The following is a 25,606-nucleotide window of genomic DNA, read 5'->3' on the forward strand; positions in this document are numbered from 1 at the left end:
GAATCGAATACAGTTATTTGGAAATTCACTAAAAGTAATTCTAACATGTCGAAAATAATTATTAATGCTAGTAAAAAAATAAGCAATTTATGGTTGCAGTAAGCTACTCATACATTATTATTAAATAGTGTTTGAATATAACGTTTGTAATTTCTATTCAGGGATAAAACAAAGGCATGCCTTCAAAAAAAAATTAATATTTGATTTTAAATATTTAATGAATTTTTTTTGAAGAAAATCACAAACTGTTGCAACTACAATCCTAGCGCAGTCTCCATGCTCAAGTCTCAACTTCAAAACAGATTCATTTAAAAAAAATAAAAATAATAATATGAGATAATTTATAGTTCAACACATTCAAGCTTAGGGTTTTGAAGCAAATAAGAGACCACCATTTAATGGTTAGCAATCTCTGCAACTTCAGAATGAACTGATAACCAGATTTTGATGCCTATGCGTTTTTTTATTTAAGTCATTTATAATGTAATTTGTAATCATGGAGTAAATTGTGTTTAAGCAGAAATCAACTGATACAATGGACAGGACATCTCATGTTTTAACCACATAGTTTAACATCTGTAAACCTCATTGTAAGGAAGATTATTGGATTTTGAACTCCTCTTTGTTTCAGAATATGATGTCAGTAATGTAATTATCCATGCTTAAGTATGTCAAGGAGCATAGTGCCACCACAAGTGCTAGACTTGGGTTCTAAGTCTAGCAAGGGGTCTTATAAGAGGGTCTTGGATGTTTGAGACTTCTTGTTCAAATCTCATTGTATTAAGTATTAAAAAATCCTAAAACGACTTAGTTTTTCAAATTGAGCCTTTAAAGGATGAGTTAGTGTATAGAAACTTCTCTCATTATAAAATAGTGTATTTTTAGGAGAATGTTCAATAGATTTATGCTTTTACTAAATAGACCTACCTTTGAAGAAGAATATAGTAATCATGATGAATGTGGTTAGATTTTATTGATTGTAGATCTAATGATAGGGAAATGAGTCTAGAAATTATTTTTTTTATGATGGTTAGGATGGATGTATTAATTTAGTAAAACTTGAATCTATTTAATATTCTTTTATTTTTATAGTATTAATATGTGGCTTGATTTGTGTGCTTGTTGTATAGCTTTTGTACTTCTTTTAAGATTTTCTCCTCAAAAATAATACTTTAAAAAGATCCAATGTCAAATATGAGTGTAAGTGTGGTAGAATAATACATGAAAGTTGATATACAAGGTACTTGGTTTTGTTTATACTACTTTAAATTATAATGTTGGAATAGTTGTATGATACTATTGATTGTAACAAAAGGATTATAACAAGTTATTATAGGTTAGAATTCACTAAAGCATTTCTTACTATAAAGATTATTATAGAAATAAGATAGTACAAAGATTATAGGAGTGGTATTGAGGTATGACCTTGAGAATTTTTAAAATTTTGTTGCAGTTCATATCTTTAACATTTATTAAAGATTATAAAATATAAGAATTTTTTTTTTTAATGTTGTTGACAATAGTCTCAATGTCAAAGCCATCAAATTAGACATAAGAATAGGAGTTGCAAAAAGAGAAGGTAATATTTATAATCTTATGTTATATAAAAAGCATAAATTTTTAAAAAATAATAAATTATTGATTTAATATATCTTATAATGAAAACCATAAATTACTATGAATTAGAATTTTTTTTTAGAACATTTGTATGTGTTTAAAGGTGGTACAAACCAACACAATTTTCAAGCAAGATTGTAGATGATGTGAAGATTATATAAGCATGTAAAACATGTTATAATTATTTTTTATGTTTTAGATCATTTTAGCACGTATTATATTTTGGTAGCCAAGCATAGTCTTTATTACTCACTTAGTCAAAATATGTAATGATTATGCAAAGATAATATTTGAAGAAGCATATATAATTGACACATACTCATACCTTGTGCATAGATTTATGATTTATTGATTATTAAGCTATATGTCATAGATGCTTTGAAATTGAGACAAGTTTACATTTATAAAGACAAAGTGATGATAGAACTTGTACTTCTATTATCTTAAGACAAGTGTTGACATAGCTAAGGACAAAGAGCAATAGCCATTACACCCTTACAAATTACAAAGTTTAAAAAAATTACTTAAAAAGTATTTTCTATCATCATTAAACTTTTGGATGCAAAATTGATAGAAGGTTATAATAAAGAAAATGCAGCAATTTTTGTGATGTCTCATAAGAAGGATATCTTTGGCAATTGAAAAAATAAGTGGATGTTTGTTGATTATATATTTATTAGTAAAATAATAAAATTAAATAAATATACTATATTTAAATCTAATCTTATGTTTTATAATATATTATGATAGTTAAATCATTCTAAAAAAAAATAGATTGAAAAAATGCATGGTAAAAACTAACAAGAGGGCTCTTAAAAAATATGATTTATAAAAATGACATTATGGAGATTGAGATTTGCAATTATCTTAGTTCACTATAAAATACTACTTTAATAAGCAAGCTTCTTTGGCCATATTTTTTCTTTATTTATTTTTATACAAGAGAAAATTAGTCTTATTAACTTTTATTAAATATATTCTATAAGCAATAGTCAAAATACATGATATTGAGTTGGAGATAGGAATGTGTAATACACAAGAAAAATTAATTTAGTATATTATATCAATTGTAATTGAAAATATTGATATTGTTCAATATTATAATAACTTAAGTTTTCCTATTATTTAAAAAAGATTTTATCAACTACATTTATAAAGATTTTTAATAGATGATATATAATTGTAAAAAAGTGTATAATTATATTAAATGTAATGAAAAATAAATTCATTCTAGCAATTAAGAAGATATTTTGAAGTGGTGTGCTGAAATTGAAAGACATTAATGGACGGATCTAAAAAGATTATCCTTAAAATTGTATTCTTTGTCTTTTGCTACTTAGAGATGGTACTATAAATTCCAATTTAAATGTTATTCTAGCTAACTTAAAGAGAATATTATGTGAAAGAGTTTAATGAACTACAACATTGATTCAATGCAATATTTCTTCAATAAGTTGATTAATAACATATTTAATACGACCTTAAAACTAAATTTCTATTGAAAGATGGATATTTCCATAATATAAGAAAATTCTTCAAATAAAAGTAATTTTTAATAAATACTAGCAATATTTTGCCTTAAGATAATGTTAGATAGATGCTCCATCATAAAAGGAGTTTTATTTATGTTTCATGAGAGAAATAAAAAAAGGCTAAATAAGCCTTAGTTTTTGTAGATATCTTTATATATTTAAATTTATTTCTAATTTTTATTATTTCTAATTTTTATTATGTATATAGTTTTCTATCTACTTCTTAATTGTAATAGGATCATGGACATACATATTTACCTAGATAAGAAGTGCTAGGTAGAAGTTGAATGTAGGTTGATTTTATATTATATTGTGGCGAAGCTTCTTAGAAGCTTTATAAATGAATATTTGATTTTATACATATTTATAATTGATTAGTAGGTTAAAAACTTGGCTAAAAAATTAGCCGTATATTCTATAGGTCAGTAGCTTGTGATATAAGCTAACAATGTGGCATGCATATAAAATACTTACCTTGCAAGTTAAGGCATGTATCTTGCAAATTGAACATATATTAGAAGTCCTATAAAATGTTGTTATATAGCTCTTAGTTAGATAATATACATAGAGGCAAGAATAAAGCCTTCTTCACTCTTATCAATGTCTTTTTAGTCCTTAGTCCTATTTCAAGACTTTCTAATCTTCTTATCTTTGGCAATAGCCATTTTATTTTATTGTTATGTCATCTTTGAGTGATTTTTTAACCTTTTTGAGTGACACAAGAGTATATTGATCTTTTAGTTCTTTGAGATTCATATCCTTAACAATTTCACAAATGTACTAATTCATCATTTTTATTTTTATTTTTTTAAAAGTAAGTGGATTATTTTATTTCTATTTTTGTACTTTTGAGGTTACGGATAATCTACCTTTAAATTAGAATTTAGTTTCTTAATACTAATTTTTTTCTTAAAAAAAAGAGGATTATTTTTCTTTGTAAATTTTTTTGATTTGTTATTAGAAATTGTAGATTATCCTTTTTTAATTTGACTTATTAATTGTTTGAATTGTCTATGGAATAAATAAACTTATGGATGCTACTCATATTAGCAATGAAAATAGATTTGTAACTATTATAGATTTTCACAAATTTATCAATACTCCTAAAATAAAAATTTCATGCATTTTCAATGTGAATTATAGGGTTATTATTTCTATACTTATGGAAGAAGTCAACAATAAAGTTAAAAGACTATTCCAAAAAGTTGTGCAATTGAGAGAAGTAAATAGATTAAGTTTACAATCAAATCTGAAAAGCCTTGCTACTACATGTATGAGGAAGGAAATGATAAGTATGTTGGAGAATTTTGATAGAACAAAATCAAAATTTTGAAGGTTTCTACAATAAGTATAGCTCTATCTAAGGTTGCATCCTTTCTAATATCCTAATGGATTTACTTAAGTCGGACATATAGATATTCTTTTATTTAGAAGTGTTATTTTTTTGATTTGTACCTATGATGGAAAAAGATTCATTGCTTAAGCTATTACATGCAAAAATTTAGTTTTTGAAAGGTGCAAAGAGCAAAGATTTGATTAAAGAGGTACATAACAAATCATAGCAATATCTTCTAAGTTTTTAAAAAATTATTCATTTATGTCAAAGCCTATTCAAATTGATATGATATATTTTAAATCTCTTATTAAATAAAAAAATACTTGATATTATAAAAACGTTTTGTATCTATATTAAAAAACATCCAAGCATACTACTCAACATTCTCCAAAAAAGAAATGTAATCACAAAATAAAGAGCATGGTTGTTAAAGGCGAGAATAAATCAAAAAATGAGTTTCTCTAACTACAATAGGAATTGTGCAATTAAAATCTTATATAAAGTGTTATTTTTTTTATTTACTAAAATTCTTTTAGATATAATAATTAAAGATTATAATAGCTTAATTATATTTAATATCTTTACATCTTCTTCCAATTTAGTTATTTTAGGATTATTAAGGTTAGAGAAGTATAACCTTTAAATAGACTAGATATTTTATAATCTTAATTCTTCTTATGATTTAATTAAAGGTTATGCTAGTCAAATAAAAATCCATAAGTTTAATATAATCAAATCTTTAATGATAGATTCAAGAGCTTTCATATATGCTGCAAAAGAAAAACTTAACTTTTGTTATATAAACCACTTATTTTTAATAGAAAAAAAACTTTAAGTGATATTTAAAGCTAGTATCAAAATTATTAAGATGTTTTTTTAAAAAAAATATCAATATTCTTTCAAATCATTATCTTTATGATTGTTCCATTGATCTTCAAGAAAGAGCTCAACCACCATTTGCACCAATCTATAACTTATCAAAAAATAAGTTGGCCACACTCCAGGAATTCATTGAAAAAAACTCGGCTAAAAACTTCATACACCATTTTAAATCTCTAATTGGAGCTCCTATCTTATTTGTGAAAAAAAAGAAGAAGATGGATCTATGTAGATATGTATGAATTATTAAGAACTCAATAAGATCACCATCAAAAATATGTATCCTTTACTTTTGATTTCAAGACTTTTTGATCAATTCAATCAAATAAAGATCTATACAAAAATTTATATATAAGGAATACATAATCTAATATGCATGAAAAAAATAAATGAATAGAAAATTATGTTTTGAACTAAGTATAGATAATATGAATATAATATCATATCTTTTAAACTCATAAATATACTAGCTATTTTTCAACATCTAATAAATAATATATTTTATGTATTTTTTGATAATTTTATTATTTTTAATTTAAATAATATTTTAATTTATCTTAAAACATAAAAAAATAAAAATTTAATATTCATTGTGTGTTACAAAAATTAAAAGATACAAGAGTGTATGCCAAGATGAAAGAGTGTATATTTCATACTATTCAAGTTGAATTTTTAGGATATACTATTTAAACAAAAATCTTATGATGGATTATAAGGTCCAAATTATCATGGATTAGAAGATTTCAAATTTTATCAAAGATGTGCAATTTTTTTTAAGATTTATCAATTATTACCAGATCTTCATCAAAAAATTCTCTCAAGTTACAACTTTTCTTATACATTTGATATATAAAGAAAAACTTAAGTAGAGCAATGAAATTGAAGCATCTTTTGAAGCCTTAAAGATAATATTTATCTTTGCATCAATCTTATATTGCATCAATTTTTTTAAAGCATTTTTATGCAAACATATGCATTATATTTTACTATAGGTACAATATTACTATAAATGAGAGCAAATGACAAGCTCCATCTAATAGCTATCTATTCTTATATAATTTTAGCTATTAAGATCAACTACAAGATCTATTATAAAGACCTTTTTTGTAATCATGGATTTATCTCTAAAAAGACATCATTATCTAAAAGGCGCTTCTAGTTCAATATACAAATCACAAGAATCTCAAGTATTTTACTAAAGTACATATTTTGAATCATTGCAAAGTCCATTAACAAATTTCATTATTAAGATTTGATCTCAAGATCATTTATTCAACTAAAAAATAATAAGATTTGTTAATTGCCTTTTCTAGATGTTCTTATCTTGTAATCAAAGAAGGAAATATATTTTTTTATTAATAAAAAATGATTCTCTTGAAGTTGGAGCATTTTCATCTTTGAATAATAAAATCAATATTAACTATTAATTTAGCCTTTTTAAGCAAGTTCAATTAAGTATATCCTCTCATCCTTTTATTTATGATATTAAGAATTATTCTTCTAAATTTCATAATACTTCCAAGTTTGAGTTCAATAATAATATATTTTATTTCAAAAAAAATTATATATTTCAAAAGATAAAGTATAATTATATATTTTTTAAGCTCATCACAACTTGCTAACAACTACATATTTTGGATTCAACAAGACTTTGGCTCTAATATCTAAAAACTTTTGGTGACCTCAAATGTAAAAAGTAATCAAAGACTTTATGCAATCATGTGACATTTGTTCAAGATCAAAAACTCCTCATTATTTATTTTATAGTCTTCTTCAACCATTACCTATTCTAAAACATTTATGGTCTTTTGATTTTATAGATTTTATCATAGATCTATTTATCTTGAATTCTTATGATTTTATATTTGGAATAGTAGATTGTTTAATCAACATGGTACATTTTGTATTATATACAAAATCTATTGCAAATGAAAAAATAGCTAAGTATTTTATTGACATTATCTATTGCTACCATAGATTGTCCAAGGATATTATATTGAATAGGAGAAAACAACTTGTATCATGATTTTTAAAAATTCTTTTAAAGATTCTAAAGATGGATATAAAACTATCTTTAGCTTTTCATCTTCAAACTAATAGACAAATGAAGCATATTATTGTATAATAACATGGCAATTAGATGAAAGAAGAAAAAAATTATTTTGTTATAAAAGAGCCTAATAAAAATATATAATAAAAAATAATGATAAATAATAGAAAGGCAATAAAAACTTTAGTCTTAATGCTGTATTTTTGTAGAAGTGGCTTCTATTTACTTTATAGGAAAATAAATGAGCTAAATCAAAAAAATATGATAAATAATTAATATAGACATGTTTAGGAAAAGATTAAGAATAGATTTTAGTAAAAATTACTACAAATATAAAGAATTGATACCTAGAGAGAATCGGTTGTGAGTCAAGTTTGAAATTAAACTCCAAGGCACAAAATCATGTACCTACGGCAACTTTGAGATTCATTGGTTGATTGGTGTTGTATAAAAACATGGCAACTAGATGAAAGAAGGAAAAAAATGTTTTATTATAAAAGAGCCTAATTAAAAAAGATATTATAAAAAACTTAGATAAAAGATAGGTAATTAATAAAATCTTATAGTATTAGAATTGTCTTTCATAAAAATGGTTTCTATTTATGTTGTAAATCCATAAATAAGGTAAAATAAGGTAGATTAGAAAAATAAAGAATATAAGTATATATACAAAGAAATAAGGACTTGATTTTAGTAAAAAATATCAGAAAAAGGTAAGAATTGATACCCAAAAGGGACCGTTTTTTAACAAGGGTTGAAATCAAATCTTAACGCACAAAAACAAACACCTATAATAATTCTAAGGTTCTTTTTCATATTAGAGAATAGTGTTTAAGAACAAAATTAAAGAAAGATTTTTGAGTATGAATTTCATGTCATTTGAATAAATATTGAGATTTTTAGGAATTTTCAAAGTTAATGATGTAATCAATGGCTTTAGTTTTTGAGAAATAAAATAAGTTTACAAATTTCAAGATTTTTTAAGTTTTATAGTATATATATAAATAAAAATTAGAAAATTTTATTATTGTGCTTATTGTAATTTGTTAGTCCAAATTTCACTACTCAATGAAACTGATGCTACCAATAAGTTCAAGAGGTGGAATAGAAGAACCTCTAATTGTGTAATTACTAAGTTGATTTAAATCTTAGTATTAAGAATTCAATTAACTTTAAGCCTTTCAAGCAATGGTTACCAATATTAATTTTAAAAAAAGATTTAATGAAATTACTATAATCTTCAAGGCTATTTACATGATCTCCACTTAAATCTCAATGGTTTATTCAAGATCATTTATATAATCCTTAATTATTAATTTTCATATAAATATAAAAGTATAATTGATGAAAATAAATAATTAATTAATTATTTAAAACTTATAAATTTTTATTCCTTAAATAATTGATGGTAAAAGTAATTGATCAAATTATTACCATTAATCCATAATAAAAGTAAAAAAATCTTAAAGGATGAATTAAAAGTAAAAACTAAAAAATAAAAGAAAGAAGATTAAAAGTTAAAAGTTAAAATCTAAAATTTAAAATATAAAAGTTATAAATTACTATAAAAATAAAATTAAAAGTGTGACTAAAGAGATAAAAGCAAAGGTATTTTGATAAAGTCCAAGAATTGAATGCAACAAATCCTTTCTACTCCAAAATTTTCCAAAAATTGTGATTAATTTCAACTTGAATGATTTTTATTTTGTTGAAAATTTAACTTAAAGGCACTCCTATTCCAACAAGTTTAAATTCAATCCAGTACCTTAGCTGCAAGAAATACTCCTTCAAAATTGAATGACCTAGACTATTAAGGCAAGCAACCTCCGTCCACCTGAAAATTAATAAAAAATTCAATCCATCTTTAAATTTAGTGAAATTTATTTCATTAGAAGCTTAGATTAAAGATGCACTTATTACCAAAATTTCACAATAATCCAAATAGGAATCAATGAGAAAGGCCTTTTCAAAAGTAGGTGATCTAAACTGCTAAGGCAGTTGACCCTTATACACTCAAAATTCTGCCAAAATTTTGCCCTTACTCCAAATAAAGCAAACCTTACCTTGTTGGAAAGCTAACACCAAAAGCTAAAACTAAAAAAATTATTTAATATTGAAACTCAAAAAATTGAATGATTGATTGAGAGAAATCCAAGGCTCTTAATCCCTTGGGGTATTTGGGAGGCCAAGGGGGCTATCTACCACAATGACCTAGGTCTTAAAATCCAATAACCATCATTCACTACTCAAGATCCATGCATATACAACCAAAAATTCACAATGTGATTAAAAATTAAAAAATTAAAAAATTAAATAAAATAAGATTAAGATTTGAGGCCAAAATTTTCAAAGGCTTTGCCCTTCATCAAAAGAAGAGAGAGAGAGGGCTTGGGGAACCAAGCCAGTCTTATATAATTGAGTGGTGGCTTGTAGGAGGGCAGCCACATCTCCACCTTTGATCTCTAAGATCTCTAATGTAGATCTATGGCTTTTATTTATTGAAGAGCCAATTTTGTTACCAAGGCTGATGGCTCTTATTAGTGGTCAAGAAAGCACTTTAAGATAAATCTAACTTCACCTTTGTGTTCAAAACACCTTTTCATGCTATGATCAATTATTCACATGCCTCAATCCATGCTAAATTGTAATTTTTATGAAAGTTTTTACATACAAGAATCTTGGTAATTCTTGTAAATTTTTTCAAAATGAGAATTTCATTGCTCCACTTGTATTTTGAAGAAGAGGGTGCTGATCTTATTTTCTTCACTCCAAGGGATGAATCAAATACCACCATTGTATTAAAAAGGCTTACATTCATCAGAAGAACCATTATTGTATTTGAATTTGTTGAATTTGGAGGAAATCTCAAAATTGTCATTGCTAAACTTCACTAAATCTTTTAGAAAATTATAATTCTAACTCACTCTAAAGCATATGAAATGATTGTAAGTGAACTCATAGGCTTTTAGTCAATCCTCATAGTAGTGACTAATAACCTCTAAATTATCAAAACTAACTAAGTTGCTATTTTAATTTTCTAACTCTTATTACTTTGGTCATAATTAACCTAATTCAAGGAGTTATGATATGATCTATATCATCAAAGGTTGTAATCCTAAAAATTCTATAAAACTAAATTCTACTTATGTAAATCCTAATTTAACATGCTCAATTATCATAAAATAAAGAAATAACAATAATTTAGATTTTAGAGCATAATTGACAGATCACATAAATAAATATAAAAAATTTGGAATCAATCAAGAAGTTAGATTGAAGTATATGAAGATTATTTTAGGTTATAGTCTCAAAAATTTGAGATATATAATTAATGAATGATTCAAAGATCTAATTGTATCTATTAGTTGGATTGAAGCAAAATTTGATGAAAATAATTAAAATTAAAATATATAAACACAATCCAATTTTTGAAGCAATTAAGTCATTCAAGAAGGAGGAAGTGGTGTTGAAAGATTAACATTTAAGTTGAAGAAGGTGGGCAGTCAACAACCAAGAAGATTTTGAAGTTTTTCTTGTAATTTGTAAATTCGATTCTTTTCAATAATATTTATGGTATTTTTAATATTATTTACTTATTATTTACTTATTAATTGAAGCCTAGAAGAAATTTTAGTCAAAATCTATAATTCAATTAATATTTATTGAAGTCTCAAATAGCTATAGTAATTGATTAAAATTTATTTGGAATTTATTTGGAATTTTTTATAATTTAAGATTTCATTAAGGTTTGATTTAGGATTAGGATTTAGAATCTATTTAGAATTTGATTAGGATTTATTTAAAATTTGATTAAAATTTATTTTATATTTAATTAAAATTTGATTAAAACTTAAGATTTCATTAAATTTTAGTTGAAATTGATTTAGAATTTCATTAAGGTCTGTTGAAGATTACATTAGGATTTAATTAATATTTTATAATTATTTTTATTTTTGATACTTTTTAAATATTTTTATTATATATATTTTATTAAGATTAATTTTTAATTTTTTATATTTCTTTTACAAGTACTTGAAACTTCTTTTAGATTTAATTAAAGATTGATTAAAGATTGATCTAATAGTTTATTTAAAGTTTATTGAAGCTCAAACTTATTGAGGTCTCAAAAATTAGGGTTTAAAAGATTAGTGAGGATTTCTAAGATATCCATCAATTTGCTAATTAGATTGTAGAAATATTTTGCAGACAAGTAATAAACTTGACTTTTAATAAGTTTGCAAAATTTGAAACCTATTGAATGGTGAAATTAAGTAATTTTGGCTATGAAATATTGGCATTAGGATAAAAAAAGGATGTCTACCAACATTGGAGAGGATTCAAAGAATCACAATCTATTTGGTATGTTTAATCTTCTTCAAATTTTCTATACTTATTTCCAACCTAGTTATTGAGAAGTATAAAAATAATTAATTTTTGATATTTCAATTTGTTGTATGATTTAAGATTTGTTTGAATCTTGATTAGGATTCATTAAGATTTCATTAGAATTTGGTCTAAGATTTGGTTAAGATTTAGAATTTTATTAAAATTTGATTAAGATTTGATCTAAAATTTGAATAGGATACAAGATTTGATTAGGATTTGGTTAAGATTTGATTAGGATTTGATTAGGATTTGGTTTAAAATTTGATTAAAATTTGATTAGAATTTGATTAGATTTTTATTAGAATTTCATTAGAATTTGATCAAAATTGGTTAAAATTTTATTAAGATTTATTAAAGATTACTTTAAGCTTTGATTACGATTGATTTAGGATTTTATTAGGATTCATTGAAGATTATATTAGGATTTGGTTAGGATTCAATTAAGATTTTTATTTTTAATATTTTTAAATATATATATATAGTTAATTTATGATTTTTTATATTTCTTTTATAAGTTCTTTAAATTTTTTTTAAATATAATTAAAAATTTATTAATATAATTATAATTTAATTAAAATTTATTTAATATTTTATTAGAGTTTTTAGAATCTTCTTGTTGCAAGTTCTATTTTACCTTCCATAGCCAAGTGCCTAATGTATTCTTAAGCAAAATTTACAAAATACAACAACATAAATCAAATTTTGAAGTAGTATTCGAGGTGTACCATCAACTATCAATGAGATGATTGAATAACTCTTTTACCATTAGCAAAATTTTCTTATAATAATAGGATACATTCTTCTATGCAATAAATATATTTTTTAAATAATTATGATTATTATCCATAATATAATGCTTTTGAATTCTTAAAAGTTGATAATTCTACAACAAAAAATTAAGCAAATTGTTTATCTAAGCTACATATGAAAATGAAGGCCCAATTAAAAGAAGCTCAAGAACAACAAAAGACCAATGATGATGTCTATTGCAAAGAGCCACCTCAATGTCACGTTGGCAATAAGATATGGTTACTTTATTATAATATCAAAATTGTTTGTCCTTGTAATAAGTTGGATTACCATAAGTTTGAACTATTTCTTATATAAAACAAATCAATCTTATTGCTAATTGATAACATCTACCGGAGTCTATGAATATCCATCATGTTTTCTATGTATCTTTTTTTAAACCATATAAGATAATGAATATCTCGAAAAGAGGATAAATGCCACTTCCTCTTATAAAAATAGAAAATAATCAAGAATATGAGGTGAAAGAAGTTTTAAACTCAAAGCAATATCAAAATAGATTATAATAACTTATTCATTGGTATGAATATGATATTAATAAATATACATGGTAGCCTGCCAAAAATCTTATAAATGCAACAAAAAAAATTAATATTTTTTATTAATGATATTTATCTAAATCAAGATAAAAAATAATAAATCTTTGTTATAAAAAAAATAAGATCTATAGAAGATTGTATTCTAATTTTTATTTTTTTTATAATTTTTATATATTTGTAGCATTAAAGAGATAAAAAAACCAATAGCCAACAGATTCAATTCAAGAGTTATTGTTTGCTGACTTATTACACAAGACATTATAATTATTACAATCTTTAAGACAACGTAATAGAAATGAAGATCTTCAAAATGACATGTTTTTTTTAATAGATGATAAGATATAATATATTTGATATCATTACCTTGAAAGAGACTCCCAATGTTTGGTGATTTTATTAGAAGTAGGAATGAATCTTGATGATATTTCAAATATTTTATTTGAAGAGAATTACAAAGGCCATAACAATGATCAAATAATAGAGTCGTCTTTCTACCTTAGTATGGCTAAAAGAACCTATCAACCACCTTCAAAAGGTACAAAGATTAGAATATGTGGCAAATAAAATTTGCTACATCTTGAACTTCTTGAACATATGATGAATGCTCCTTATAGAACTTGTTCCTAAAAGAAGAGATAATATCATGGATATATATAATTACTTAAATAAGAAGTATTAGATGAAAAATAAATATAGACTGATTTCATATAATATTATGGCAAAGTTTCTTAATAGCTTTATAAACACATATTTGATTTTATACATATTTATAATTTATTGGTAGATTAAAAACTTGGCTAAAAAATTAACTATGTATCGTATGTATGGATAGCTTGTGATATAAGCTAACAATGTGGCATGCATATAAGAAACTTACCTTGAAAGTTAAGAAACGTGTCTTGTAAGTTGGACACGTATTGAAGGTCCTATAGAATGTTGTCATATAACTCTTAGTTAGATAATATATATGGATGCAAGAGTGAAGCCTTCTTCACTCTTATCAATGTCTTTTTAGTCTTTTGTCTTATTTCAAGACTTTCTAGTCTTCCTATTTTCAGCAATAGCCATTCTAATTTATTGTTATACCATCTTTGAGTGATTTTCTAATATTTTTGAGTGATACAAGAGTCTATTGGTTTTTTATTTATCTAGAATTCATGTTGTTGATATATAGATATTGAGCTACAATTCAATCTAGGCTTTGATTTGTGTTTTGAGGCATATTTTCTAATATTATTTCTTGCATCTTAAAGATGCATACTTATCATTATAAGTATGTTAGTGCATACATTATTTATATAGATTCCAAATTACATAATATATTATGTAGATGATATATTGATATATAACAAATATTAAAAATATAATTAACTATACTTTAGTATATTATAGAGCATGATGCCACCATAAGTGTCAAACTTGGATTTTACATCTAATAAGAGGTCTTGAAAGAGAGGCTTAGAGTTCCTTGACTTGTTTAAATCTCCTTATGTTAAATATTCTAAAATTCCAAGAAGACTTGTATTTTTTTAAATTGGGCTTTTAGATGAAAAATTAGTGTGATATAATTTTTTTATATTATAGAATACTATACTATTATAATATGAATATATAGCTTAATTAATATACTTACTATAGAATTATTGTACTTCTTTTAGAATTTCTTTTGTGAAATATTAATAAAAGTGATCTAGTGGATCCTAACTTTATTGAATATCTCTATATACTTGGAACTACTTTTATTTTTTGTTTTAGTTGTGTTTGTGTGCGTATGTGTGTATATGTGATTGTTCCACCTACTTTTTAATTGTAATAGGTATTAATTCAAGCTTTGATTTCTCCTCTGTGGCATATTTTTCAACATTATCACATGCACCTTAAAGATGCAATCATAACCATGAGAGTGTTAGTACAAGCATAATTTATATAGATTAAAAATTACAAAATGTATTATACATATGATATATTAATGCATGACAATGATTTTAAGGTACATTTTGGACTAAATATCATATTTCTTGCATCTTTTTAATGATAATATCAAATTATATGATAACAAAACTTATATTATTATTCACTTAAAGACAAAGTCAAGATAATTTACATAACTAGATACTAAAAAAATCAGAAATATGATATGTTACATTAAATTGTATATTTGTATTCTATTCTAAATATACTAAACACACAAAATACAAATACAATGAATTTCTAGGTCTTAAAACTTTACTACTTTTTTGTTGAATTTGAACATTATATAACTTACAATACAAATGAATTCTATAATTCAATTATATTTATGCTTTGTTTATAATGAAGAAAGAACCACAAGCAAACTTCATAGCAATTTATTTTGTGCAATTTATAGAGGTGCAAGAATACTAAGTTAAGATTTTAAATTAAATCCTTCTCACATTTTTGTTTTATTTTATTTAGTTTTGTTTTTTTGACATGTACTAAATAAGTCTTTAGATTAAGAAAAGAAAAAAACAAAAGTTATTAATATCTTAATATCCTACTAGAAAAATATTTGTTGGACTTGTTTTAATGTATAAGAACTTATTTACTACATGCTTGGAGGACTATTTTTTGTGATTCCACTATACAAAATCCTAGAATTGTAGCCAATTATATCATACCTCTAACCACCTAACCTTTGTCCCATTAGATGAGAAAATTAACAATTTTTTCTTTTATTTTTTTTTATTATTGCTATTGATATTTTGCATAATACTCCTACATTTGTGTCCAATTTATTTATCTTAAATGTATATTGCCCATTGTCTTATCTTCCATGACTTTTACTTATTGTCGAATCCATTTGTACCACATCCATGTGTCACTTATTAATGACCAAATGATGTTCAACTTTTAGGACCCATGGGGCTAATTTTGACGCAAACATAGCTTATTTTGTTGTGGCCACTTTCCAAGCCTTCTCCCACCGGCTACAGAATTTCCTGAACTTCCTTTCTCTCGTGACATTAAATCATGCACTTCTCTAGCTACAAGGGTTCCAACTCGCAGCTTAAGTTCATGACCCTAGTGGGCCAAGGTATAAAGAGTGAGACCTAATCATATAATCAATCTTTCAGCAACAAAATTCCAGCAACGTAAAACATTCAGCAATTCTAAAACATACACCATATGAAACCAACTCATCAGGGAGATCATTCGCCGCCACAAAGCTAGACGAGTTTAAGATCTGCGAATTGGAAGAAGCGAACGAGTGTCACAAAGAATCATCTGATCTGTCCTGCTCCTCCAGCTGCTTCTTGAGCTGTTCTAAAGGACCCCAAATATCCTTGTTCTTATTCAGACCTAACAAATCCTCAACATTCACATTGTTCTTCGACTTCTTCTGCTTCCCACAACGGCAGGTATCAGTGTTCAGGTTGACACCACACCCAAAGCAAAAGCCCGGGCAATCATTATCACACAACGATTTCGCTGGTATTTCAAGGTGAATGGTGTCACGCAAGTACTTTGAGATATCCAACTCCTTCTCTTCACGTGGGAAATGAAGCTTGTCATCCAAATCAATGTCTAGCTCTGCCTCTGCGTCATCATCGGCTTCAGCACTCCATATGTGAGGGTTATCTCCAAGTACAACGCCCAGATTTGGTTGAGTTGGTTCTTCCACAGGAGCGTCAGTCAGGAGAAGGTTGAAGGATGCAAATATCCGTTCAGCACATGGTGCAAGGCATCTGCAAAGAAGCAAACAACACTCAAAAAAAAATCTTAAGAAGCGCATCTTGGATGACAGAACTATTTGGCACTAATCTGAGGTTTGTACAGATCAGTCTGAACAACAGAAGTATATCATGGTCGTAAAAAGATAGAGGAGTTCCACCTCTTCTAATATAATTATCATAAGTAGTTGAATGACATCACAACTGTATTGCATGTTTGAAGTAATCGCAGTTCAGTATCATTTACGAAATGCTCAGCGTTACTACGACCTATGTATTCATAAACTACTCTAGGGATAATTATAATAAAATACAACAAGAAAATTACATGTTCTAAGCAAGCTAGATTATAGCAGTTGACATTAGAAACAACTCACCGATTGCAAACCAACGCCAGGGCTGTTCTTATGATGCCATCCACTCGAATATCGTTCCTTCCTTCCTTCGAGCAGTCCAAAGAAATAAGAACAGGGGTACCAACTATTCCGTCCACTTCTACCTTTCCAAGCCCCATGTCAAAGGCCAAAGTCATCGCCTTATCAGATGAGAATCTTGTAAGTCCCAACCTTTCTAGTGTCGTCACGTATTCAAACTGCGCCTGTGCAGCGCTTCTTTTGAAGATGATGGCACCTTCCCATGGAGTACCTTGCTCTTCTTCCTCAACCACACCAGGATCTGCACACGCCTTATAAGATAATTTGGAAAAATTCTTCCATCTACGACATATCAAAACCAGTAAGTCCTGCAGACGTTATTATCTAACAGTATGTGTAAAAATACTTACTGGCTGGAAGGGCATTGTGTTGACGAAGTACCCTTGTATGACCTCGCGAGATAAATGGCCGCAACGCTGGTGAAAAATTACTATTGTCGCGAAAACGCTCGTTGCTTGTGGTGTCCTGTCTTGAATTAACACAACGAAGATATTGACGTCTACTTGAACACGAAGTTCCCAACACTCCCAGACATGCTACATTAGAAACTCTAACCCAACCGCCTTGTTTATATGAAGATGCACGACTTGCTACCTCGCAGCGACCATGTTGTGAGCTCTCAGCACACAAATGGTGCAACCTTGGTCGATGGTGAAATGAAACTGAAGCCATTGGTATTATTATTTCAGAAAGAGAAAACAAATATATGAAGCCCTGACTAACGTAATATACTATCTGGGTCCAGTGCACCGACTTCAGCGAAACCTGCAGGCATGACATGAACAAGTTGGTTCAAACCTGTACACAACCTGACAGAGACGGGTAGTCAAGGTGGACCGAATCATCCCGAGAGAAAGAATACTTAGCACATCTTGCAATACATAATGCGCCAGGAACATACTACAAGAACCGTATTTTTGTGAGCTCAAAGCAGGTGCTGTAGTTGCACGAAGAAGACAAACAGCAAGTGCTACTTACAGCAGGCCTAGAAATAGCTCAGAATTAGTCACGATGCTGCCTTTTTAACTCGGGCCTTGACTTTCTCCAACTCCTCTGCATTGATAACACCCCAAAAAATTACGATAATCGTGCGATGCAAACAAAGAAAGAGCATTACTTAGCGTTCTCACTTTGCCGTAGCGGATTATAATTACGAGGATGTTACTATTGAAATCGTGGCCAAGACAACAGTGATAACTCACTTTGCTGAGATTTTGTAGCTGCTTTCACAGTCGTTCGAAAAAAGACTCCACCACGTTTCTCATAAACAGCCTGTCACGTGAAAAAAAATTACAAATACACTCAAAAAATTTCACTCAAACTAATACAACCTAACAGAAACCCTCGAGCATACATCTAAAACCTTGAAATTCTCTTCCTGACAAACTCCAGTATCCCTTTCAAAGAAGGAAACAAACCGTTACCCTAGTTTCGTGCAAACTTTGAAGCTCTGCACAGGCAACTTCCAATTGATGCACCTGCAACCCCAACTGCTCCAACCGTGACAAAAACACATTAGAACTCTAAACCCTCGCATCTACGACATTGAAACGACAGAACGACTTAGCAGATAAAAACGAGCAGTCAATGCAAAGTGGGTACCGCGGAATCCACATTCGGCTGCTGAGGAGCAGCAGCAGGAAGAGAAGTGGAGGAAGCAGTAGCCATGGCGGATGATGTCGTCCAAGCGCCGCCGACCAAGTCACGAGCTTCGTCGCCAGCGACAACTGGGCGCTTTGAAGATGAGCTTCTTCGATCCTGTGTGCTCCTGATCCCTGAGGGCTCCAACTGGATTACGAGACGATGAATGTAGAATGGATTATTTTCAGAAATCTCAAGCTGAATGTGGGGGATCATCCACGATAAAGAGAAAAGCTTTGTCCACCTCAGAACCCTTAGATTTTAATGCAATTTTAACCTTTTCACACAGACTTCTTATATTAGGTCGAAAATCGACTATAAGAGGTGAAATTTTCAGGCATTTATATGTTGACTCCAACTTTTTTTTAAGTAACAATTCATCAAGGTTTCACAAAAATATTGTGTGAAAACTTCGAAGGTTTTTCCTTCAAAATTTTATTAACAGATTATCAAAGTTTTGTTTATATGAATTACCTGTAAGTAAGAATTGTGTATGGAGAAAAATTTCTTGTCTTAATGATTAGTTCATTACATGTTTTGAGAATTGCAGCCACCGGAAAACAGTAGTATTTTATACAAACCAAATGGCATACGATAATCTTAAACATGTTACAAAAACATTTTAAATTTAAAAGGACATGAAACATGCCCTTTACTCCACATAAAACATTACTTTAGTCTCTTTTTTGTGCATTTTCTATTTATAGAAATTTAATAATAAAATATGTACAAAACAACAGTAACAATGTCCACAAACGGTCCAGATATCATAAAATGAAGTATCTAAAAACACAGGGGTCGTATTTATCATGTATTCTATCACTGATAACAGAACTTCAAATGTAAGTTTCCTTTTTAAGGCTCTTTGGGAGGAAGGATGGCAACACATACTCATTATTAGCCATGGTTAATTCAAAAAAATACAAATGTGTTCTCTTGTGGAAGTAACATCTCAAACAAAGCAAAATCACATAAGGTAGCCAACCCATTTCCAATAACTTAAGTATTTCAGCATATATTCAACAAATGTAAAAATAAAAATAAAAATAAAATCTTCATGGAGGGAAATAAAAATCAAGACAATTCCAAGTGTTTTTACACAATTTGGTCCAAAAATGGGATTTATATAAATGTTTTTGTTGAAGATTCTCTTCGACCCATTTTCAACAAAGAGACCAATTCAATTCCAACCAATGATGGATTATTATCTTTTTGTAAAATCAATTACAAGCCATTTGCTGGATTGATGCATGGCAATAGCAAGGGCAATTGCCACACGAAATGTGCGAATTCAATTCACAATCATCTAGTCTTGATCTGGAATCTTGCCTCACAATTGAGCCATGTGGGTACACTGACTTGATCACCAACAATAATACAAAAAGTTTACAAATTTCGTTTCATAGTCATCCAATCTTGATCCAAAATCTTGTCTTGCAATCAAATTGTGAAAGTGTGCTCCCTTGATTATCAATTGTCACACAAACTATATTTGAATTGAACTCACATTCACCCAATTTCGACCCCAAATCTTGCCTTGCAATTCTAAAGATTACAACCACGTTTCACACCCACAACATAACCAAAACATAATCAACCACCTTATGTGTGCAACTCCACTAGTGCAAAATTTAAATTTCAATAGTTCATGCATGCCCATTCCAAATACAGTGAATTTTATATATTGCTCACAACTTAACATCATTTTAACCAACCCCGACCTATTTCTGACCATAGGATGTTAGAATTGGTCATAAATAAATAGGTTGCCTACCTAGTGAAAATACCCCATCCTATAGGTAGGAAGTGGGGAGTGGACAATAGATCAACTTTATCTGCATAGCATTTGGGGCATACAAAGGGTGAATTTCTGGCATATTTTCTGACATGTGAAATTGCACTTTTTTCAACACAAAAACATGCAATCTTATTCTCACCTCTTGACTTCAAAAGCCACGGATGCACTAAACAAAATCTTCAAGCTTCAGAAAACCGAACAAATTGCCAGTAACACAACCACAAAAAGTCACAACAACAGCCTTGTAAACTGCAAAAACAGCCGCAAGATCGATAACTAACCTCGATCATGGTGCTAAGTAACTGTCTGTTCTAGCTCCATAGTCTATATACTAGAGCTATCTTAGACTTGAAAGAATGTGTGTTCTCTGTTCCAAAAAGAAACAACGGTATGGCCGAAATCAGCAGGCACTTGCGAACGGACAAAGCAGGTGGGAGCTGCAAGTTTCGTAGCAAAAGGTGGATCAGAAGAGACTGAAACCAAAGGGTTCGACCAGCAAGACTGCGGTGCCGAGAGCTATGGCGACTGAAGAAGATGCAAGAGTGAGCAGATGCGTTATCTTGGGGACCCGTTTTTGCAAGGCCTGGCTGACAGAGCTCACGAAGGCGGTGTAGCTGCCCATGGCCAGGACTGTGCCCAGCAAAAAGGTGCTCAAGAATGCGGCCCCGGCTGCTCGCGTAGGTAGCGACAGCGCGGGTATGATCATCAAGAGCGCGTCGGGTTGGAGCCCGTAGACGATGCCGGTGATGAACGTTGCGGACCCAACAGTCACCTTTAGGGGTTCAGTTGGCATTTCTCCCTCGGCTGAAACTGACGCCGCGGCATCGATCTCTTGTGCCTCTCTGATTCCCATTCCTCCGATTGTGATGAGGGTAAGTCCAACTACACGGGCTGCCCATGTGTGGATGATGTCGAGGTGCAACCTGCAATGAGAAGCGCAGACGCTAACGTGGGAAAATGGAGAGGAGTAAGAGATTGAGGAATAAACCCGAGCTTGTCCTCATCTACATACATGAAGGACAGGTTTGAGGCAGTAGAAACTTATGGTGGCGGTGGCTTGAGTCAGCCTGGTGGAGGCGTACCTGTCTTTTAGCAGGAGGAAGATGATGCCGAAGATGATTTGACCTGCATCGTGGCCGCAGCCCCATAGAGTGCCCACAGAGAAGCTCTGTAACTTCGATCGGCCGATGCAAAGAGGTGCAAGAGCGGCTAAATGGTCAGGCCCTGTTAATGTGTGCAGACCACCCGCCACCAATCCAGTCCAGGCACTTGCAACTATTCCTCCAGCTTTGGCAATCACTTGACGTGAAGCCCCTCCTGGCGCAGTCTCTCCTTCGACTGCGAAGTTTGGTGCCTTGATACCCGCAAGAGTACTATTCAGATACTTTGTTATCCAGAATGCAATTCCGATCACTGCAACTGGTAAAAGTCTCGGAATCTGTGTGTAAACAGCGAAGGGACGATCTTTAGTTCACACTCCTTTCGTGTTGTATATTCTTTCAGGTAAAGCCTGCTCCAATTATTATTATAACCCCACTATCTAAAAACGGAACAATTCAAAATGTGTGCAACCAATAGTGCACTACAAAACCAACTCGTGAGAAACAGCGTATAAATCTTGAGAAAACCAAATGTAAACCCTGCAACCTCCAAAAAGCAGAAGAAGAGAGAAATAAAATAAAATTACACAAATAGACCTTAGACATTGACCAGAATGAGAAAGTGAAGGAGAAGGTAGAACCACCGGAAAAGATGAAACAAAAAAAAAAAAAAAAAAAAAAAAAAAACTTTGTGAAACATCCAGACCAAGCAATCGAGCATCTAATATACGAAAGAACTGTCTCTCTCGAACCTGCTCATAGATATGGAATTTGTGATGAAAAGGCCGCGAAAGCCGAGTCTCTTACTCTTCGACTGCAGGGTTTACAGATGGTAAGGTGTCTGGTGTACACTTTTCTGAAGCAAAGGAAAAATTGTCGTTGGAGCGGAGTTTGATTTCGACTTCAAGAATGACGAACTTTGGGGGCAAGGTTCTATGAAACATTACTACGCTCCAATTGCATGCGTCGAAATCATCTATGAAAGCAATCTCGTTTCGTGACTTGCCGTTCAAAATCTATTTCGTGTTGGAAAATCCTGAAGAAGAACCCCAGAGAAAAGCTACAGTAGAAGGGGAAGATCCTACCAGCTTGACGAACATATTGACACCGTGCTTAGGTTTCGGCGCATCAGGTGAGGATTGTGACTCCGAAGGCCCTTCATTCGCAGCGGCACTGTACATACAAGTGTGTTCCGCATTCGACTCCATCCTCTTCTTCTTCCTCCGAGGGCACCAAAACACTCAGCCTACACTGCCTCCCCTCAATGCAACTCCTCCTAAATGAGCTTAGCCGAAGACTGAACCCACCTTTCCAAGACGACTCAGATAAATGTTGGTGGTGCAATGCTGCGACTATTAGCTGCGCCCGCACACACTGAAGCTCCTCCCCTACACCTCAGCCCTCAGTGCAAGTGCCTGGTAGCTCCCGGCGAGTCGCACCAACACATTACTTACGCAACTCGACGAGTTCATCTTTTGAAATCAAACTCGCCCAATATCACCAACTCTTATCCAAACCCCAAAAAGCAGAAATGATGACAGATCCTTGGCTTCTCGTCGATACTTATAAAAGCAAAACCTACAAATCCTTCTGCTGGTGCCTTTCTGCTGGAAATACGCAGTTGCTCTCCACCCATCTCATTGGACTACCCCACCTCAATCCATGAAATGGCATCAACCTCTCTGAAGCCCCCAAACCCAACCCCTCGCGCTCTCCGTATCGTCGTCAAAGCCAGCATTCCCATGCCCCGGTAGTTTTATTAACGTTCCGGGAGTTATAAAGTCCTCAGGAATGCGAATTGTACCAACTTCGTTCTTCTCCTTCTTTATTTTTTTCGTGCTGAACCTATAACGGCAACAGCCCGAGATTGGAAGTTTGTGAGTTGTGAAATGGGATCACGATCGGCATGTCGTTGCAGCCTAAAACCACAACAAACGCAAACGGGGGTACCCTGTTCAGGCTTGAGTTCATATCTTTCAAACTTCGAGTATCCTGCGAACAAATTAGTTGCGAAGGGTTCGTATTGACTTCACACAATCAACGAAGCCATAGCCGCTCAATTGAAGGCAGCACTGTCAGCACTCAAAGATCGGTGGCTGCGCAGAAATTAAATAGCGTTGTCAAGATAGTTGAGGCATTTGTGTAAGACATGGAAGTTTGATTGAAAGTGACTGTTCTACCAGAAACTTGTGACGTTAACATGTGGAGGTGAGAAAACGAGGTGTAAAGCCATCTGACCCGCCACAACCAAAGCATCCACTCATGGAGATGCTCTAAGCAATCGTGTTGATGTTTTAACTTCTGACAAGTAGATGCTTTTTCAAGGAAAGATTAGTAAAGAGGATTCAAACGAAGGAGATAATATAAGTGCAAGACAGCCAGCTACCAATAGCAAGCTGCAGCGATTGCGAACAACTGTGCGATGGTGAGGTGTAGAGATGGTGAGAAACTATACAACATCAAGAGAATACTTACATATGCATGTGGTAATATCCAACATCGAGATGAAGAGATTATGAAGATCGCCCAACATCGACCTGAACTACACTCACCAAATTGGGTCTGCCGGTGAGTCAAAAGACCCTCACTGTCCAGTTACTGTTATCAACGCACGAGACTCAATTGAATGGAATGCAGGATCACAAACTGACTCTCAAGTGCAAGGTGACCGACGCTACGTGAAGCCATTGCTGGTCGGAAACCGTAAACTACTCCAGCGAATCGTGTGCTGAGTTCTACACCTCCTCCGAAGTGCCGTCCAAAAAACCTACTGAGTCATCATCAACTCGAGAGAGAAACGCAGACCAGACCTCCAACGAACTTTTTTTCTTGCACTACCTGCACATCCAAGCGACATATCTCCACCTTTGGAATGGCAGAGACACCGCGATGGGGACAGTTTTTTCATGTCGCTGTGTTGGGATTGGGGTAGGTCTGTAACAACCCTGGAACGTGATTCTTCTGCGGAAACACGGAACTACAATATGAAAATGGCCTTCGGACAGACGTTGTGCAGCGAGCTCGCGAAAATAGTTTTTGAAATAAGATTGTATCCAGGTCGGTTCGCGGCTCTGGCGCAGACTGTGGCACTGAAATCGCATAATGGTGTTTGCCCAGCCTGGTGCGCAGCGATGGAAGCATTATCATTTCCCTCCCGGCCACCTAATGAAAGATGTGCTGTTGTCAGGGGAACTAGAGGTGAACGCATTCGATTCATGGGTTGTAACCAGATGTTCGACGTCTTAAGTCAAAAAAATATCATCCAGACATCCAACTTCTTTGATTCTGTGATTTTTGTAGGCACTATGAACAAAGGTGGGCTGCGGTATCCCAAGACATCGAAGCAGGGGAGCTTGTTAGAGGTTGTGTCGCTTTGCACCAGAACATTGTTTTCGAAGATATTATTTCGTTAGCAACTGAATACCAAACCTGACTGTTTTTACTTTGAAAGGTCACCAATAGGTCTGAAAATGATTTTGTAGCTAAACTCTTCGTATCGGAGAACTTGGGTTTTTGGTGGAAGTTATGGTGCAGGTGGTGGTGATCAACGGATCATGTGCAGTTAGCTTACAAATTAAGCTCAGCAATCAGGTCTTCGAATTAACCACAACTACCGATCTCTTCCACTCCAACTCGGTGTCTTCCGGTTGGATTCGATTGCATGAGTCCTTCTTGTCCTCGACGGCTGTTCATTTCATAGATAGTTGGCTACAGCCCCTGTGGCTGATGAGACGCCATATCTGACGGTTGCCAGCTTACCGATGCGTTCCTCTGACCATCGAGCAGTGCACC

The 25,606-nt window shown here is 31.2% G+C and overlaps 3 protein-coding genes across 4 annotated transcripts; 1 reads left to right on the forward strand and 2 right to left on the reverse strand.

The window, feature by feature from the left end:
* Positions 1-16,310: 16,310 nt before the first annotated feature.
* Positions 16,311-18,328, reverse strand: LOC112281864 (large ribosomal RNA subunit accumulation protein YCED homolog 1, chloroplastic). Its single transcript, XM_024518822.2, has 4 exons — positions 18,254-18,328; positions 17,626-18,040; positions 17,219-17,516; positions 16,311-16,856 (listed from the first exon to the last, which is right to left on the reverse strand). The coding sequence occupies exons 2-4, from the start codon at positions 17,945-17,947 to the stop codon at positions 16,382-16,384; spliced, it is 1,095 nt and encodes a 364-aa protein (XP_024374590.1). The 5' UTR covers positions 17,948-18,040; positions 18,254-18,328; the 3' UTR covers positions 16,311-16,381.
* A 2,548-nt stretch (positions 18,329-20,876) lies between these two features.
* LOC112280863 (chloroplast protein FOR GROWTH AND FERTILITY 1) lies at positions 20,877-23,579 on the reverse strand. 2 transcript variants are annotated; one of them, XM_024516754.3, is made up of 3 exons: positions 22,900-23,579; positions 21,797-22,152; positions 20,877-21,637 (listed from the first exon to the last, which is right to left on the reverse strand). In XM_024516754.3, exons 1-3 carry the CDS (start codon positions 23,020-23,022, stop codon positions 21,178-21,180), a joined length of 939 nt encoding a protein of 312 aa, XP_024372522.1. In that variant the 5' UTR covers positions 23,023-23,579; the 3' UTR covers positions 20,877-21,177. The 2 variants fall into 2 exon arrangements, with proteins under 2 accessions (XP_024372522.1, XP_073389225.1); XM_073533124.2 differs by having other exon boundaries at positions 20,877-21,658.
* A 1,141-nt stretch (positions 23,580-24,720) lies between these two features.
* Positions 24,721-25,558, forward strand: LOC149989441 (uncharacterized). The gene is made up of 3 exons (XM_090250140.1): positions 24,721-25,012; positions 25,115-25,176; positions 25,349-25,558. The coding sequence occupies exons 1-3, from the start codon at positions 24,721-24,723 to the stop codon at positions 25,556-25,558; spliced, it is 564 nt and encodes a 187-aa protein (XP_090106266.1).
* Positions 25,559-25,606: the final 48 nt, after the last annotated feature.

The sequence above is a fragment of the Physcomitrium patens genome, chromosome 4 (assembly GCF_059467195.1).
Source record: "Physcomitrium patens ecotype Gransden chromosome 4, ASM5946719v1, whole genome shotgun sequence".
NCBI classification, from domain to species: domain Eukaryota; kingdom Viridiplantae; phylum Streptophyta; class Bryopsida; order Funariales; family Funariaceae; genus Physcomitrium; species Physcomitrium patens.